Genomic DNA, 14,942 nt, shown 5'->3' on the forward strand with positions numbered 1-14,942 from the left:
CCGCTCGAGAGCTATCGTCAACGAGCAAAGCAACGAGCCTTAGTATGACTTGTCTTGCCACAGTAATCAACATCTTGTTCTTAATCAGGCTTAGGGCTGTGGATTAGTACAGCAAGGCTTCTGTGCATGCAACATTGGTATCAGAGCATTCAAGCTCAGTCACTAGGCATAGTCCCAAGGAGGTGCAGAGATCCAACAATAGAATGCAGCAAGGTAGCAGATGGTGTAGTACATCATTAAGCTCTCAGATCAGTTCCATAGGCCTAGCAACAGGCATGATCAGTTCCGGCAGGTGGCCCACTGCTATGTTAAGGGTGGGATAGCAGGCATGGGGACAGTAGTTCTTCGGCAAGACTTGGAAGTGGAGATCAGAAGTGGAAGGTGCTCAGACAAAAATATCAAAGTCAATGTCAAAGTCAGAAGTAGACGTTTAAGATCAGGAATCCAAGGAGGAAGGATGACAGAGTGTCCACCCTGTCATCAAATTTAGCAGGACGGGATGTCACGTGCACGCCCATGCCATCGCTAATCTGTAAAGACCCAATAGCATTTATATTTGGGCAAAGGCTTTTACATGTACAAACCTTAGGAACTTTCATATGGTGAATAATATGTAAAGCAATACCCAAAAGTGGGAAAAGCAAGCCCAATTTGTACACACATCTATTATTAGCTCCTTGGGCTATTTTTATGAATACAATTCTCTAAATACTCATGTCGTGAAAGTGGAGCTACACGTATGGGGGAGGAGATTGCACCCAATCTTGTCTTGATGGTAATGTTATTCTATATCTCTTGAATCCCAATGAAGATATCTGATAGGACTACCACCATATAGCCAAAAACACCAAGAGCCATGAGTCACAATTTGAGGAGAAGGATCAATGAACCAATGCTTCCCCGAACGACCAACAATCCTCACTAGACTAAGCCTAGTATCTGGGATGATCTCCTCCATACTACATCTCCTCAATCTCCCTCCAGACATGATAGAGTAAATGATGCAATCTATAGCCTCCTGGCCTGGGAGAGCAATGACCTGCAGAGGTATGCCTATCCTCGAAAAAACTCCCAGCCAACTCGGGTGATAGTCTCCGTGAAAGGCCCCAGAAAGCCACTCATGCAGAATAGCTGCATCAATCTGATCAAATACGAATGCGAGAGCCCCTAAGATGCTAAAGATGGAAAGTTTAAAGCACGAGCAAGACTATCAAGGGTTATGTAGCCAACAAAGAGGCAAGGGGTGGCTAGTAGATGGAGGGTGTGCTGACGAGGAAGCCATAGATGGAGCGGGGACCTGCTATCGTGTTCAGCGCCTTAGCAGCTGTGTTTTCTTTCGACGGCAAGGTTGGTGCATCTGAAGATGACGATCAAGATGATCGAGAATGCCTCCACACAGGGGGGCTAAAAATAAAGGGGACGCAAAGCTTTTATTGGCAAAGCTTGAAGCGGGGAGCGCATCGGTGGGCAAGTTTTTTTTTTAATTAACTTGGCGGAGGATGAGGCGGTGGGCGGCTGGGGGGGGGGGGGGGGGGGGGCAGAGTGAGAGCGAGGGGGTGTAGGTGGGCCGGAGGCGAGGACGAGGGGCGATGGGGTGGCTAGGGGCAAGAGCGAGGGCGAGGGGCAAGGGGCGAGGGGGAGGCCGGGGGAGGCGAGGCGAGGGGCAAGGGCGACGGGGTGGGCGTGCGATGGTGGGCAAGGAGCAGGCGGGGACGGGGGCGGGGGCGGGGGCGGGGGCGGGGCAAGGGCGAGTGGGTGGGCGGGGGGCGAGGGTGAGGGGGTGGACAAGCGATGGGCAAGGGCAAGGGGGTGGGGGTGGGCGAGGGCGAGGGGGTGGGGGTGGGTGGGCGAGGGCGAGGGCGAGGGCGAGGGCGAGGGCAAGGAGCAGATGATGGGCGAGAGCGAGGGGTGAGGGCGAGGGAATAGAAGGTGAGGGAGAGATCAAAATAGCAGGAGCAGAATGAGAGAGGGAGAGAGCCAAGAGGTTCCCCACGAGGAGAGCTTCGCACGCATACGAGCCAGGCTGGCGCACTTCTCCAATATCTTCGATATAGTCAAGCAGTTGGTCCCCGAAGGATATCTTGTCCGGACTCCTGTTGGAAGCAGCGATGGGGGAGAGGAGGCCTCTCCGCTGGGATGCCCACGGGTGGATGCAGCCCCACCTTCTCCTTCGTTTGGTGTCGAAATGGTGAGAAAACCAAGGGATAAACGCAGGACTACAAGTAGCAGCAGAAGTCGTAGCAGTGGACGAAGTGGGCTCTGATACCAGTTGAATGAGCTATGAAAAGCTCAACTGTAGAGTTAGGGTTTCATGTGGGAGACATACACAGAGAAGAGGGGAGAGAGAGAGAGACATGTGGAGATAAGTCAACTCATAGAATGAGTGTGTGACTCCCCTATCACACATGTATATTTGCACTAGTACACATAGTGCACTTAGTACATTAAAAGTACTAAGTGTACTATGTACTATAACTTATGGGTGGGCATAATGCCTTTACCCCAACAAGGAAAACCAGAAAATCCACCAGAGCCACGCATAGGTGTAGGACCTGTCGAGGATACTCCATAAGATGGAATATAAGTTTGGGCACTCAGCACAGGTGGAATACCTGGTTGAGGCACGAATCCTTGAGAGGGCACATAATTAGGAAAAACATTAGTGCTAGAGATGGGTTGGTAAACCACCTGATACCTCGGAATGTTGGGTGGCACCGCAATGCCAAAGGGCATAGTGCTTACAGATACCTGGGATGGGTAGAACCCATACACAGGACCCAAAGGAGGTGCAGGCAGTGATGACTCCACGCAACACTAGTAGGAAAAGCCATGGGTTGGGTGGGAGGGTTTTGTGCTTGAAGTTGAGCAGTATTCCATAACACATTAGGAGCAGGAACAAAAAGTGAACCAGAGGAGAAAACAGTGTTACCTCCTTGAACACCAGAAGTCTAAGAGTGAACTGTACTCCTAGACCCTCCTCTGTTTGGGTTCACAAAATGCCAGGGATCGAGGGTAGTTGATGGTACCGTTTGTTGAACCTGTTCTATATAAGAAGATACCCAAGTAGAGTTAGGAACATACGTACTAAAAGCCACATACGAACCTGACGTGGTCACCGGCAGGGTTGATGATGATGGATCTCCGAACGACCGAGGAGATACGTGTCCTTCCTAAGAAAAAGTCCCATACCGAAGTCCGGTTTGTCGGCTAGAATGAGAAGTAGGGCTCTCCAAATGAGGCTGAATACCTGGGTCCAATACTGGCGCACTGGCTGTGGGCATGTATCCTCCTCTGGAAGTAACGGCTGACGAGCTCGAAGAAGAAAAACCATATGCCAAGGGTGTAGAGGGTGAGTAGGTAAAAACGCAGAAGTATACCTGATGGTGAAAACGCTGAGATCAGCCCTGAAGTAGGCGATGACAAAACGCAGAACACTCCCCTGATGTAGAAACGCAGTAGACAGCCCTGATGTAGGCGATGAGTCCAGCAGAGGAGATGGCAGGTTGCACCAGTCGTAGGCGACCTACACCAGCAGCAGAGAAGGCAGCTTGCACCCGTCGTAGGCAGCCTGATGGTGACTCAGAAGTTGGCGACCAGCAGAGGAGGTGCTCTCTTGCATGTTGCTGAATGAAGATGCGTGGTCCTTAGCCCCGAGGCAGTGACAGCATGGAGGTGAGCCTTCAGGAAGTGAGCATCTGCCCTAAAAATGGCCATATTTGCCACAGAGATAGCATGTGATAGGCCGATTGAAAGGGAGTCTAATTGGGGCGTGGGTTTACAAAGGAGGGGGTGTCTACGAAGGTGACAGGATTCCGGGGTAGTGTGGAGATAAGAGGGGGAAGGGGATGGGACTAGCTCAAGGTGTACCCTATAGGGGAGAGACAAGGTGAAAGCCAAGTGGGTAGAGGTGGAGGTTGAAGCATGGCCGGAAGCCCTTCAAATAGTAACAATCTGCATCATCGTGGCCAGCTTGTTGACCAGTACTTCCACTTAGGACATGTGGGAGCCGTGTGACCCACGAATTAACAAAGGCTACACCAAAGGTGCCGTCTGGCGTCTTGGGTAGCTTTGAGGTCGTCAATTTCTTTGCGAAGCAAAGAAATGGTGTCATCCTCAGGGCTAGGCTTGTTGAGTTTGAGGGATTCTAGCTCCTTCTTGAGTTGCTCCTTCTCGTCAGCAGCCCTCCGGCCTTTGAGGGCGTCCAACTCTTTCTTGAGGGAGGCAACAGGATCATCAGGCTGGATGGGGTCAGCAGGGCTATCACCACTCTCTGTAAGAGTAGGCGAGCATCTTCTAATTGAGTGGCCATAGCTTTGAACTTTTCCAAAGTGGTGTTGGGTTTAAGGCTTTCCCGCAGCTTCTGCTGGGTAGTGCAAGGAAGTGCCTTCTCAACCCACTTTCGGATCATGAAGTCACCCAGAGGTTGTGTGAGACAACTAACAAGCACTTGGGTGGGCATCATGAGCTCTGCTAAGGTTTCCCCCACCTGGAGTTGGAGCTTGTCCAACTTGTCCAGGATCCGCTCTTGATAGTTGCTGGGCTGGAACATGGTGCAGAAGTCGGTGCGGAGGGCTGCCCATGTCAAAAAATGGTTGGCCTCTAATTGGCTATACCACTTATCGGCGGAGCCTTCGAGAGTAGATGGGAATAGGGCCAGGTGGGCATCCTCTCGAACTAGGCCTCTGCTCCGACACATGGAGAGAAATCGCCAGATCTGATCATCAACGTCTTCTGTGGAGGACCCTTTGAAGGTGGGTAGTAGAAGTCATCTCCTGTCTTTACTGAGACACCAGGGCCTCTATTGTGGGTGTGCCCGCCCGTATTAGGTGCTTTCTCATTTTTCCCCACTCTCCATATTTTTTCCTTATTTTTACCAGATCTAGGAGGCTATCCTGAGGGAGTAGTCCAGGTGTTAGCCTATGGGTCCTGCTTCTCTTTACTGCTGGCCGACTCCACACGTGTGAGGGCTGATTCACTGGAGCTGGCCGACTGAAGTTGCTGCAGGTTGTGGACCATTTCTGGGCTGGCCGACTGGAGAGGACCTGGTCGACTGGACCATTTCTGGGCTGGCCGACTGGAGAGGACCTGGTCGTGAGGCTGTCAGCTGTCCATAATGCTGGCCAACTGCTCATATGGGGCCATATAAAATGGCCCCATGGCCCCCACACCATTGTGTATCATATTCGGGATCGTCTTTGTGTATATAGAGCAGAGTTACACGCCTCTATCTCTCTCTCTCTTGTGCTGTTTTTTTTCTGCATTGCATTTGCTCTTGTGTTCCCAGATTTGGTCATCATTTCCGCTGCGCATTTTGACATGGTATCAGAGCCCTAGGCTCTTGATAGTTCTTGGGATTTGTGTGAGCAAGAGGGGGACTGTTGTGTTGCTGATTGGTGGACTCTACGGGACTGTTAGGGAAGAGGAGAAGCAAGAAGACGGCGGGCTGATTTGCTGGACAGCCACTTGCAGGTGTAAGTTCTTCTTTGTTCCCAACCACCCACCCTTTTTCAAAGTACATCCCCACAATGGCAAATCTGTTAGAGATGGCCGAGAGGCATGTGAAGATCCCTACACTCCCCACGTTCCCGGTGGACCGTCAGTTGGACAGGAACAACTACGGCATATGGAAGGTTATGATGGAATATGTTCTGGAGTCTTACGACCTTGCTGATTTCATCGTTGTTGGGATTCCACGGCCGGAAGTAGAGGAAGGGGAGTTACCGTCGATCCGAAAGGACCGGGAGGCACAGGCACAGTTGTGGGATCGTGTCAACGCCAGGATCCGTTCATTTATCTTCCTCAACTGCACACTGCAGGTAATCAATCATGTAAAACATATGACGCTGGCCAGAGGTATATGACAGCAATTGGCTTCTCTTTACAACAGGGTATCGCCCATGAAGAGGATTTCCTTGAAAGTACAGATGCGGGGCGGGTTATGAGCCCTGCAAAGTCGTCGATGATACGGGAGCATATTAACAAGCTGCAGGCTCTTCAGCAGGAAGTTCTTCAGGCTGGGAAGGAGATATCGTTAGAGGACATGGCCATAACGTTGTTGTCGCACTTGCCCTCTCAGTACTCAGCATTTTACTCGTCTTTGCTTACCACTAGCAGGCTCAGCACCATCACATGGAAGGAGCTTGTGCCCATGGTCTTGGACCAGGAGGAACGATTCACGAATCCTCCACAGGGCGGAGGTTCGGATGCCTTAACTGACCAACGATCGAAAGGCCGTAACTCGGGCAAAGGGAAGGCTTCATCGGAGAAGTCTTCTGAGAAGAAGTCCGACGCTGACCGCGAGAAACTAAAGGCAAAGAGGACCTGTAATGATTGTGGCGAGAAAGGCCACTATTGGAGGCAGTGTCCCAAGCGGAAGACCGAGAAGGGTGAAGATTCCTCAGCAGCAATCATGAAGACTCCGGCTTTTGTGCACTTGGAGGTGGACACCGATGTTTCATTTTCTTCAGGCAGGGAGGAGGTTGGAGGACTCGCCGCTACAGATACTCGGGAGTGGATTCTAGACAGTGGTGCTTCCATGCACATGACTCCTTCCCGTTCAGATTTACAGGATCTCTGCAGGTATTCTGGTCACATTCTTACTGGGGATACATCCACTATCCCAGTTCACAATGAGGGCAGGTTGGAGATAGTTCCCGATGGCAGAGGGGGAAAGCATTCCTCCCAGGTGTTGTATGTTACGTCACTTGGTTTTCATCTGTTGTTGTCAGTGCATTAGGTTTGCAAGACTGGCGTACGGGTGGAGTTTGATGAGCATTTTGTTGCTCTCCGGGACAAGGCAACAGGCCATGTAGTATGGGACGGTGGAGTCGAGAATGGAATTTACAAGCTTTCAGCACTCTCTCTCCCAGGTTCTCAGGTTTGTGATGAGTGGCAGTCTGATAATGACCACTTCAGTGTGGATACGCTGCAGGTGCAGGCTTTCCGGGACCAGATGATGGATAGCTTGCCAGTTGATGGCAGCAATTGGCAGGAACTTTCCAGTACTGATGTTGGTGGTTCTTGTGTTCGTCAGTCAGAGGAAACTGAACATGTAACTTATGCCGATGTTGCAAAAGGAGGTGAATTCTCCAGTCTTGGTGGTTCCGGATTCAGAGGGGGTGGTTGACAGGTTTCAGAAGGCCGTGCGTGGTCTTCTGAAAAGGTTTCTAGGACTTGGCTTTGCACCGTAACAGGTGTTGATCCTTTTGTGAGCACTGTGATGCCTCTGTGACTCGGAAGCAGAATGGTTCATTGATTTGGTTGATGGGCACCACATTGGACGTGAGCTTCCTAATGAGGCAGTTGAGCTCATGGTTGCAGATGACTCTTTGGGAGGCAGGATTGCATATCTTGTTGTTTCTGCGACATGCGAAGGATCATGGACTCTTTTACACAAGAGGGGGATTGATGGATGGAGTCCGACTCCACGGTTGGAGTGACTCAGATTGGGGAGGAGATCCAGACACAAGGAGACCTACTTCAAGCCCAGGAGCAGTTTTATGGAGCAGTAAGAGGCAATCATCTTTTGCCTTGTCGTTGACAGAGGCAGAGTATCGGGCTGCTTGTGATGCTGCTCGTGAGGTGGTGAGGTTGCAGAGGTTGCATTGCAAGATTGGGCTTCCACCAAAGGAACCCATGGTCATCCAGAGGCACTTTGTTCGTGAACAGATCATTGCTGATGACATCTTGCTAGAGTTCTGTTCGACAGAGGACAGTACAGTGGACCTCTTCACGAAGTCGCTATCTCAAGATTTGCTTAGGGGGCGCGGCACCCCAGCTCCCTGTGGTTGGTTTCACAGCCAAGAGCTAAGAGGGGGTGTTAGAAGTCATCTCCTGTCTTTACTGGGACACCAGGGCCTCTGTTGTGCTCGCCCGTATTAGGTGTTTTCTCATTTTTCCCCACTCTCCATATTTTTTCCCTATTTTTACCAGATGTGGGAGGCTGTCCTGAGTAGTCCAGGTGTTAGCCTATGGGTCCTGCTTCTCTTTACTGCTGGCCGACTCCACACGTGTGAGGGCTGATTCACAGGAGCTGGCCGACTGAAGCTGCTCTGCAGGTCGTGTACCATTTCTGGGCTGGCCGACTAGAGAGGACCTGGTCGTGAGGCTGTCGGCTGTCCATAATGCTGGCCGACTGCTCATATGGGGCCATATAAAATGGCCCCATAGCCCCTACACCATTGTGTATCATATTCGGGATCTTCTTTGTGTATATAGAGCAGAGTTACACGCCTCTCTCTCTCTCTCTTGTGCTGTTTTTTTTATGCATTGTGTTTGCTCGTGTGTTCCCAGATTTGGTCATCATTTCCGCTGCACATTCTGACAAGTTTGACGTTGACTCTGCCCAACACAATGGCCAAGGCCTTAGGTTGGCCGGCCACTTGGTCCATGGGATTGTGAGAGGCAGAGAAAGATGAGGTATTTGGTGGTAGGGGAGAAAGAGGTAGGAGTGGAGGAGGATTTCTTGGTGGAATGTAGCGAAATTTCCTCCTTTGGTAGAACTTCAGAGGGCTAGAGAGAGAGCTCTTGATGGGGCTATCCTCAGGACCATGTGAAGAGTGTGCTTGCCGCATGTAGTGGAGAGTAATGATGAGGGTTGCCGATAGAAAACACAGTAGCCAAAGTATTCACTCCGCTTCTGTAGACTCCGATGTGATGAGAGAGGGTCTCACCGGGCGTGCCAAATTTTGATGGACCTGTAGCCAGCTTGAGTGGCCCAGATCCCCTACTCGCGGTGGGACTCTCTCAGACAACACAACAGTATGTCGAGCCAGGCAGTCTACTCAGACAACTACTCAAATCCCTACCAAGTGCTAGCGCGTAGTGCGAACACGCCTATAACGAGGAAAAGGTGTGCAAGGTGCTCATGTGCATGTGCTCAGTGAACATGAGTGAACATAACAGCACAAGTACTAAAATAACAATGAGCTGCAACAACCATGAACAGTAGCAAGAGATGAGAATAGCCAAGCCAAGACAATCCACTATATAATCCCAAAGAGTACAAAAAGGCCACAGTCTGCACACACTAGCGTCTAGACCAGTGGCCAAAGGGAAACCAAGGGATACACAGGGATTGCACTAGACTACCTATAACGGAAAATAGTGCTGCTACTTAGGAAAACTATAGGGCTAAGTGCTCCAGGGTGTGATACAAAACTGATGATGAAGATGTGATATATATCTGCTCTCCACCAGGGACGCGTGTAGTAGCCCTTGGTAGAGGTCACCAAAAATAGCCTATGGTAGGTGACTAGCCAACTCTAGTAGTCCATCAAGTAGATAGTCTAAGCGCGTCGCCATCAATGACCGACTATCTGTCAAGTCCAGGTCAGCATTTGGGCAGCTATCCACCAAGTCCAAGTCACTTCCACTTTTGCCATGTCATCTGGAGTTGCTCCCACAACAAGGGTGCCGGCTACAGATTGCAAGAGGAGGTTCTTGGTCCGCATAACTCCACGGTCAGCTGAGGAGGTCAACAGACAACCCATTATGTGGAATGACTTGATCTTGGATAAGTATGGTAGACCTCTTGGGACGGCTACACATATTTAGTGAAAGGATGAGGAAGGATGCTTACATTTCTTTTGGTGCTATCATTTGGCTGACATAACTCAGGTATGAGGTGAACGTCATGGACTCGTCATGGATCTGGTCATTATGATCAATCGGGGAGGTGCTCAGCGCGGTGACATCTTCAAGACATGTTGGAGTCAAGATATGTCCCCCTAGCACAGAGGTTGGACAATGCATGATTATTGCCAATACTGCAACCTTGCACATTTAGAAGGCTAGATGCACTGAGGCCATTGAGGGCAACTTGATTTATGAGTCACAGTGGATTTGCATGATTTGGAGTGATATCATCCACATCCTCATGGCCACTTGGGCCAGAATCCAGGGATGTTCAGGAGAGAAAGTGTGGCCAATTTATGAGGTATCTTTTTCACTCCCACTCATATTGAACCTTATTGGCAGCACAAGGTACCAGACTGGTTGAGATTTCCACCTTGTTTGGTTTGAAATCCCCCTCTTGTATATTTTTTCATATTAAATAGAAGTCTCTTCTCGTTAACAAATAATAATAATACAATTTGATAATGTGCCATGTTGTACGGACTTTTGAAAAGGGTGCACCTCTTCACTTTCTGTTCCATAATTATGATCTTATAATATCTTTACTGCATCTAACAACGTCATAATGAGCTAAGTTTCTGTAATGATCGTCAGCATAGTAATGGGAGTTTAGGAGGCTTACTGGGTCAGAGGCAGCCAGAGTAGCCATGCGCTGAGCCAGCTCGAAGCTGCGATCGCCCCCCCAGAACACCACCTTCATGGCGCGCACCTCAAACTCCGCCTTCTGCCGCTCTTCGATGAGGATCTCCATTCTTTACCAAGCTTGGAAGAGAGGGCTTGCTCGATTTGTTTGCGGGTGAGTCTGGGTGGATGATTGGTGTGTGTATGAGAGAGAGAGAGAGAGAGAGAGAGAGAATTCGATGGAACGACTGCGGCTTGTGCCGGTCAAAAAAAGAAGCATCTCAATCAGTCAACCTTCACTAGCACGTGAGTTTTGAAATCTGCGGGCAGAAATTTTTAATGGTATTCATGACGTCGGCTCTATACTTTACACGTTTAAAATGTACAGTAGTATTGCACCCGCGCGTTGCTGCGGCCGACCAAGGTTCCAGAAAAGAAGTATTCCCTCTCTACAACCATCTCTCTCTCTCTCTCTCTCACACACACACACATGCCCTCTCCCTCTCTCTGTCAAGTACACACACTCTCAAATGTTGAAACTCTCTCTCTCTCTCTCTCTCTCTCTCTCACATGCACACACATACACACACCTGCTCTCTCTCTCTCTCTCTCTCTCTCTCACACACACACGCACACACATACACACACACACACACATGCACACACTCCCTCTCTCTTCTTACACTCTCCCACACATAGAAGCACTCTCTCTCTCTCTCTCTCTCTCTCTCTCTCTCACACGCACACATACACATATGTAAATATATAGTATATACAATATTATGTTTTAGATACATAAACCTATACATAGACACATATACTTATACACGTTTAAAATGTACATGTCACGGCTCACATCATGGTAAAGTAAGTACTAACCCGTTGGAAAGCACTTATACAATTTTTCACTTGATATTTTTCAAATTCTTAGAATTATAGGACCTTACCTCTCCCTCTTCGTAGAGTAATAGGAGCCTACTCGTGGAACCTCCAAATTGCATCCCTTACCCCCAAATTCTTACCACATGTGACATGGCAGCTTCTTAAAACCCTTCATATATATAGAGAGAGAAGATAGAAATAGAGTTAGAGATATAGAGATAGTGTTAATGAGATGGATGGCTCGAGTAGGCCTAACCCGTATACTATATATTTATTATATATTTGTTAGATAATAAACAAAAATATATATTTTAAATTTTAAAATAATAAAAATGTTTATTTTTAATATTTATTTTTTTACATAATAAACATATAAATTTATTCTATGTTATATATATACTTATTATAAATCTACTATAAGAAATAAATAATTATGTTTATATGTATATTTGTGTGTGTGTGTGTGTGTGTGTTTGTGTGTGTGTGTGTACACATAAATATAAACTTATAAGTTTATATTTATGATATATTTATTATTTATAATTAAATAATATATATTTATATTTATTAAATATTTATAAGAATATGTATATATATTTGTTATATAACAAATAGATGTTTATTATGTCGTAGTATGTATGCATGTCAAACCCATATGCATCTTTTTCTCCTGTGATACATCAACATATTTGAAAAAAACAAAGAAACAAAATACTATTTTTCTCCACCGATTAGTCTCGACCTACTCTTGGAGGTGCCAAGCCTTTATATATATATTTGTTTGTTTGTTTGTTTGTTTACTTATTTATTTATATTTATATTTATATGTGTGTGCTCTCTCTCTCACACATGTGCACAATGTGAAACTCTCCTATATATATATATATATCATTAAAAAAATTCTCCTTTCTCCTTTATGTGAAGGGCTCTCCTCCTCTTACTACCGAGTGGGGTTCTCCTTTGCTTGCCACATGCAGGTTACAAATAAGTGATATATAGATGGATGTTTTCACACAAATCTCAGTTTTGAAGCCTTCCAAGTCCTTGTTAGGTCATTTACCTTTCATATAAAGGTGGAAAATAAATTAACCTTCCCATAAGATGTAAATTTTTGGTTAAGCCCCTTGTAGGTAAAAGGGTGAATAAAATTATCAAAAGAAAGGTAATCATTGGATAGACTAATTTTCAAAAGCTTCTTATCTTATCTTGCTATATATAAAAGGAGAAAGATTTTAATCATGCCATGTGTCCTTTTTTTTAGCCTTCCTTAGTCCCTCGCCTAACAACGTCAGCCTAACCGAAAGCATAAAGCCACCATGAATAAAATTATCAAAAGAAAGGTAATCATTGGATAGACTAATTTTCAAAAGCTTCTTATCTTATCTTGCTATATATAAAAGGAGAATGATTTTAATCATGCCACGTGTCCTTTTTTTAAGCCTTCCTAACAACGTCAGCCTAACTGAAAGCATAAAGCCACCATCGCCCTCCCTCCATGCAGACTACGTTCCAGAGTGCAGATCTGTCGTTGTAGAGGCCGAATTCATATCCTTTCCAGAATTCAAATCCCTCTTCACCACATCTCCTCCTCGATTCAAATTTGCTTCACGTCCTCATCTTCGTGTCTCCGCCTCACTGTTGTGGTTGTTTGTTGTGGCTCTCTCTCTCTCTCTCTCTCTCTCTCTCTCTCTCTCTCTCTCTCTCTCGCTTGATGTTCTGATTTATATATATGTTTGTGTTGCTTGCTATTCTGATTTATATATATGTTTGTGTTTGTGCAGGTACTTTGAGAGATTGTGCTGCCTACCCCTCTCTCTCACTCTCTTTGCAAGTGTAGATACTTTGTCTCTTGGGATCTCTCTCTCTCTCTCTCTCTCTCTCTCTCTCTCTCTCTCTCTCTCTCTCTCTCTCTCTCTCATTCTCATTGTTTTTTTTTAATGTAAAGGCCGGCTAGTTGCAAGGCAGCTCTCCTCCAGTCTCCAAACATCTTTGTATAGCGAACACCTGAAAGAGCAAAGTGTGTGGTGGTCCTTCCCTTTCTCTCATGCGTGCATGCCACCTCTCCTATAAAGTTTGAACTATGCGTGGGTATTGCATGAAGTTGGCACAAGTCTCTCCGTCTCGTGAGTTGCCCTTATTATAAGATCATAATTATAAAGAGTTAACATCAACGCCAACTCACAAAGAGATTCCCTTATTATTTTAATGGTGAGTTGTGTTCACGCACTAGGTGGTGTTCATCTTGGGGAGACCAGAGGCATTGTTTCCATAGCGGCAATGAGCTCGCACAAGCATTGGTGGGTGTTCGTGTGTATAGTTGGGAGGTTGGACCAGCAAGAGGCGTCTGGGACCTATGTTGTGTCTTGCACATAGGTGAGGGGCACGACATTTGCTTCTACCATATAGAAGGGCAAGAGGGGAGGTTTGCTCTACAACACCATATAGAAGGGCAAGAGGGGAGGTTTGCTCTACAACACCATGGGCTTCATTTTTGCACACAGGCTTAGACACAAGAGGAGGGAAGCCCAGAGCACATATGGCCCACTAAAAGAGAGAGAGAGAGAAGGGGTTTGAAGAGAGAGAGAGAGTGTGTGTGTGTGTGTGTGTGTTGCAACTATGTGTGTAGAAGGAGATAAGTTGGAGAACTACATAAGCTAATAATGAGCCATTCAGTGTGTTACATATAGGTATTTTAAACGTAGTGCACGCACATAGAGAGCTAATTAGTTGGCCGATGAAGAAATAACTTACATGAGGCTCGAAAAGAAAATCCCACACTTAGTTATTGTAGCCATCAATAGATAAGGCAATTTGTATAATATATAAAGCCAGTTGCTTCAATAAAGTCAAAAAATAAAAGAGATATCCAAGCATTTCTTTAAGAGATACTTAGGAAGACATCATATCTAGCTATACTAAAAATAAAAAAAGAATGCAATTTCTAGGAATTCTATCCTAGCGAGACAAACCTTTATACGAAACATTTGTATAAAATCGTAAGCAAACTTTTACATGAAACATTTGTGTAAAGGCGTAAGGAGGATTGTGTGTGTGTGTGTGTGTGTGTGTGTGTGTGTGTGTGTGTGTGTGTGTAGCTAGGGCCACCAGTCTAAAATTTACCTTTAACCTAGATATAGTTGTGTGTGTGTGTGTGTGTGTGTGTGTGTAAGATTCCTCCTCAGCCTGAATATCAAATAAGCCTCTACTTCAATCCCTTGTAATCATTCTATGTTTCTGAATACAAGAAAATATCATTTTTCCTTGTTTTGCCTAGTGAGATAAAAAAATTCTAGAGAGTGGTAAATCAAAATTGAGATATTTTTGGATAAATAAATTCTTCAAATATCAAAAAAAATGTTTCCCTAAAATAAAAAATCAAAATAGATTTTCCAAGGTGCAATTGGAATTAATTAAAATTGATTCAGAAGACCTTAGCCTAAGGATCCAGATTTTTGAAATTTTTTTGATTATGGTCCAATTAAGGTTCCTATGGACCAATAAGATTAAACCAAGTGTTGGGACAAGATAAATCCAAATAACAAAAGAAAATACCCAAAAAAATGAGTAAATACATAAGATGAAGAGTTGACCAAGTACTAGTTTTATTAATTAAAAATTATGGTGTATTAATTAAAAAAATGAGATATTTTGGAGTAATCATGCATTTTTGACACATGTGTAAGGAAAAGGGAGACTTTTAAAGAGGCGCCTATTTCACATGCTTAGATGAGTTTAAAACTTTAAAAAAATGAATATTTTTGTCTCTCCTCTCTCCTAAATCAAACCAAATCAAAAAGGGAGCC

The 14,942-nt window shown here is 46.0% G+C and overlaps 1 protein-coding gene across 1 annotated transcript in view; it reads right to left on the reverse strand.

The window, feature by feature from the left end:
• LOC147613213 (peroxisomal acyl-coenzyme A oxidase 1-like) overlaps positions 1–10,619 on the reverse strand; it is a 103,808-nt gene extending 93,189 nt beyond the window's left edge. Inside the window, exon 1 of the mRNA XM_086782479.1 lies at positions 10,259–10,619. Coding sequence (XP_086638605.1) covers positions 10,259–10,387 — 129 coding nt within the window. The 5' untranslated portion in view covers positions 10,388–10,619. The remainder of the gene's footprint in view (positions 1–10,258) is intronic.
• Between the last annotated feature and the right edge of the window lie 4,323 nt (positions 10,620–14,942).

Source organism: Cibotium barometz, chromosome 44, assembly GCF_041138505.1.
Source record: "Cibotium barometz isolate CiBa-2024 chromosome 44, ASM4113850v1, whole genome shotgun sequence".
Classification (NCBI taxonomy): Eukaryota; Viridiplantae; Streptophyta; class Polypodiopsida; order Cyatheales; family Cibotiaceae; genus Cibotium; species Cibotium barometz.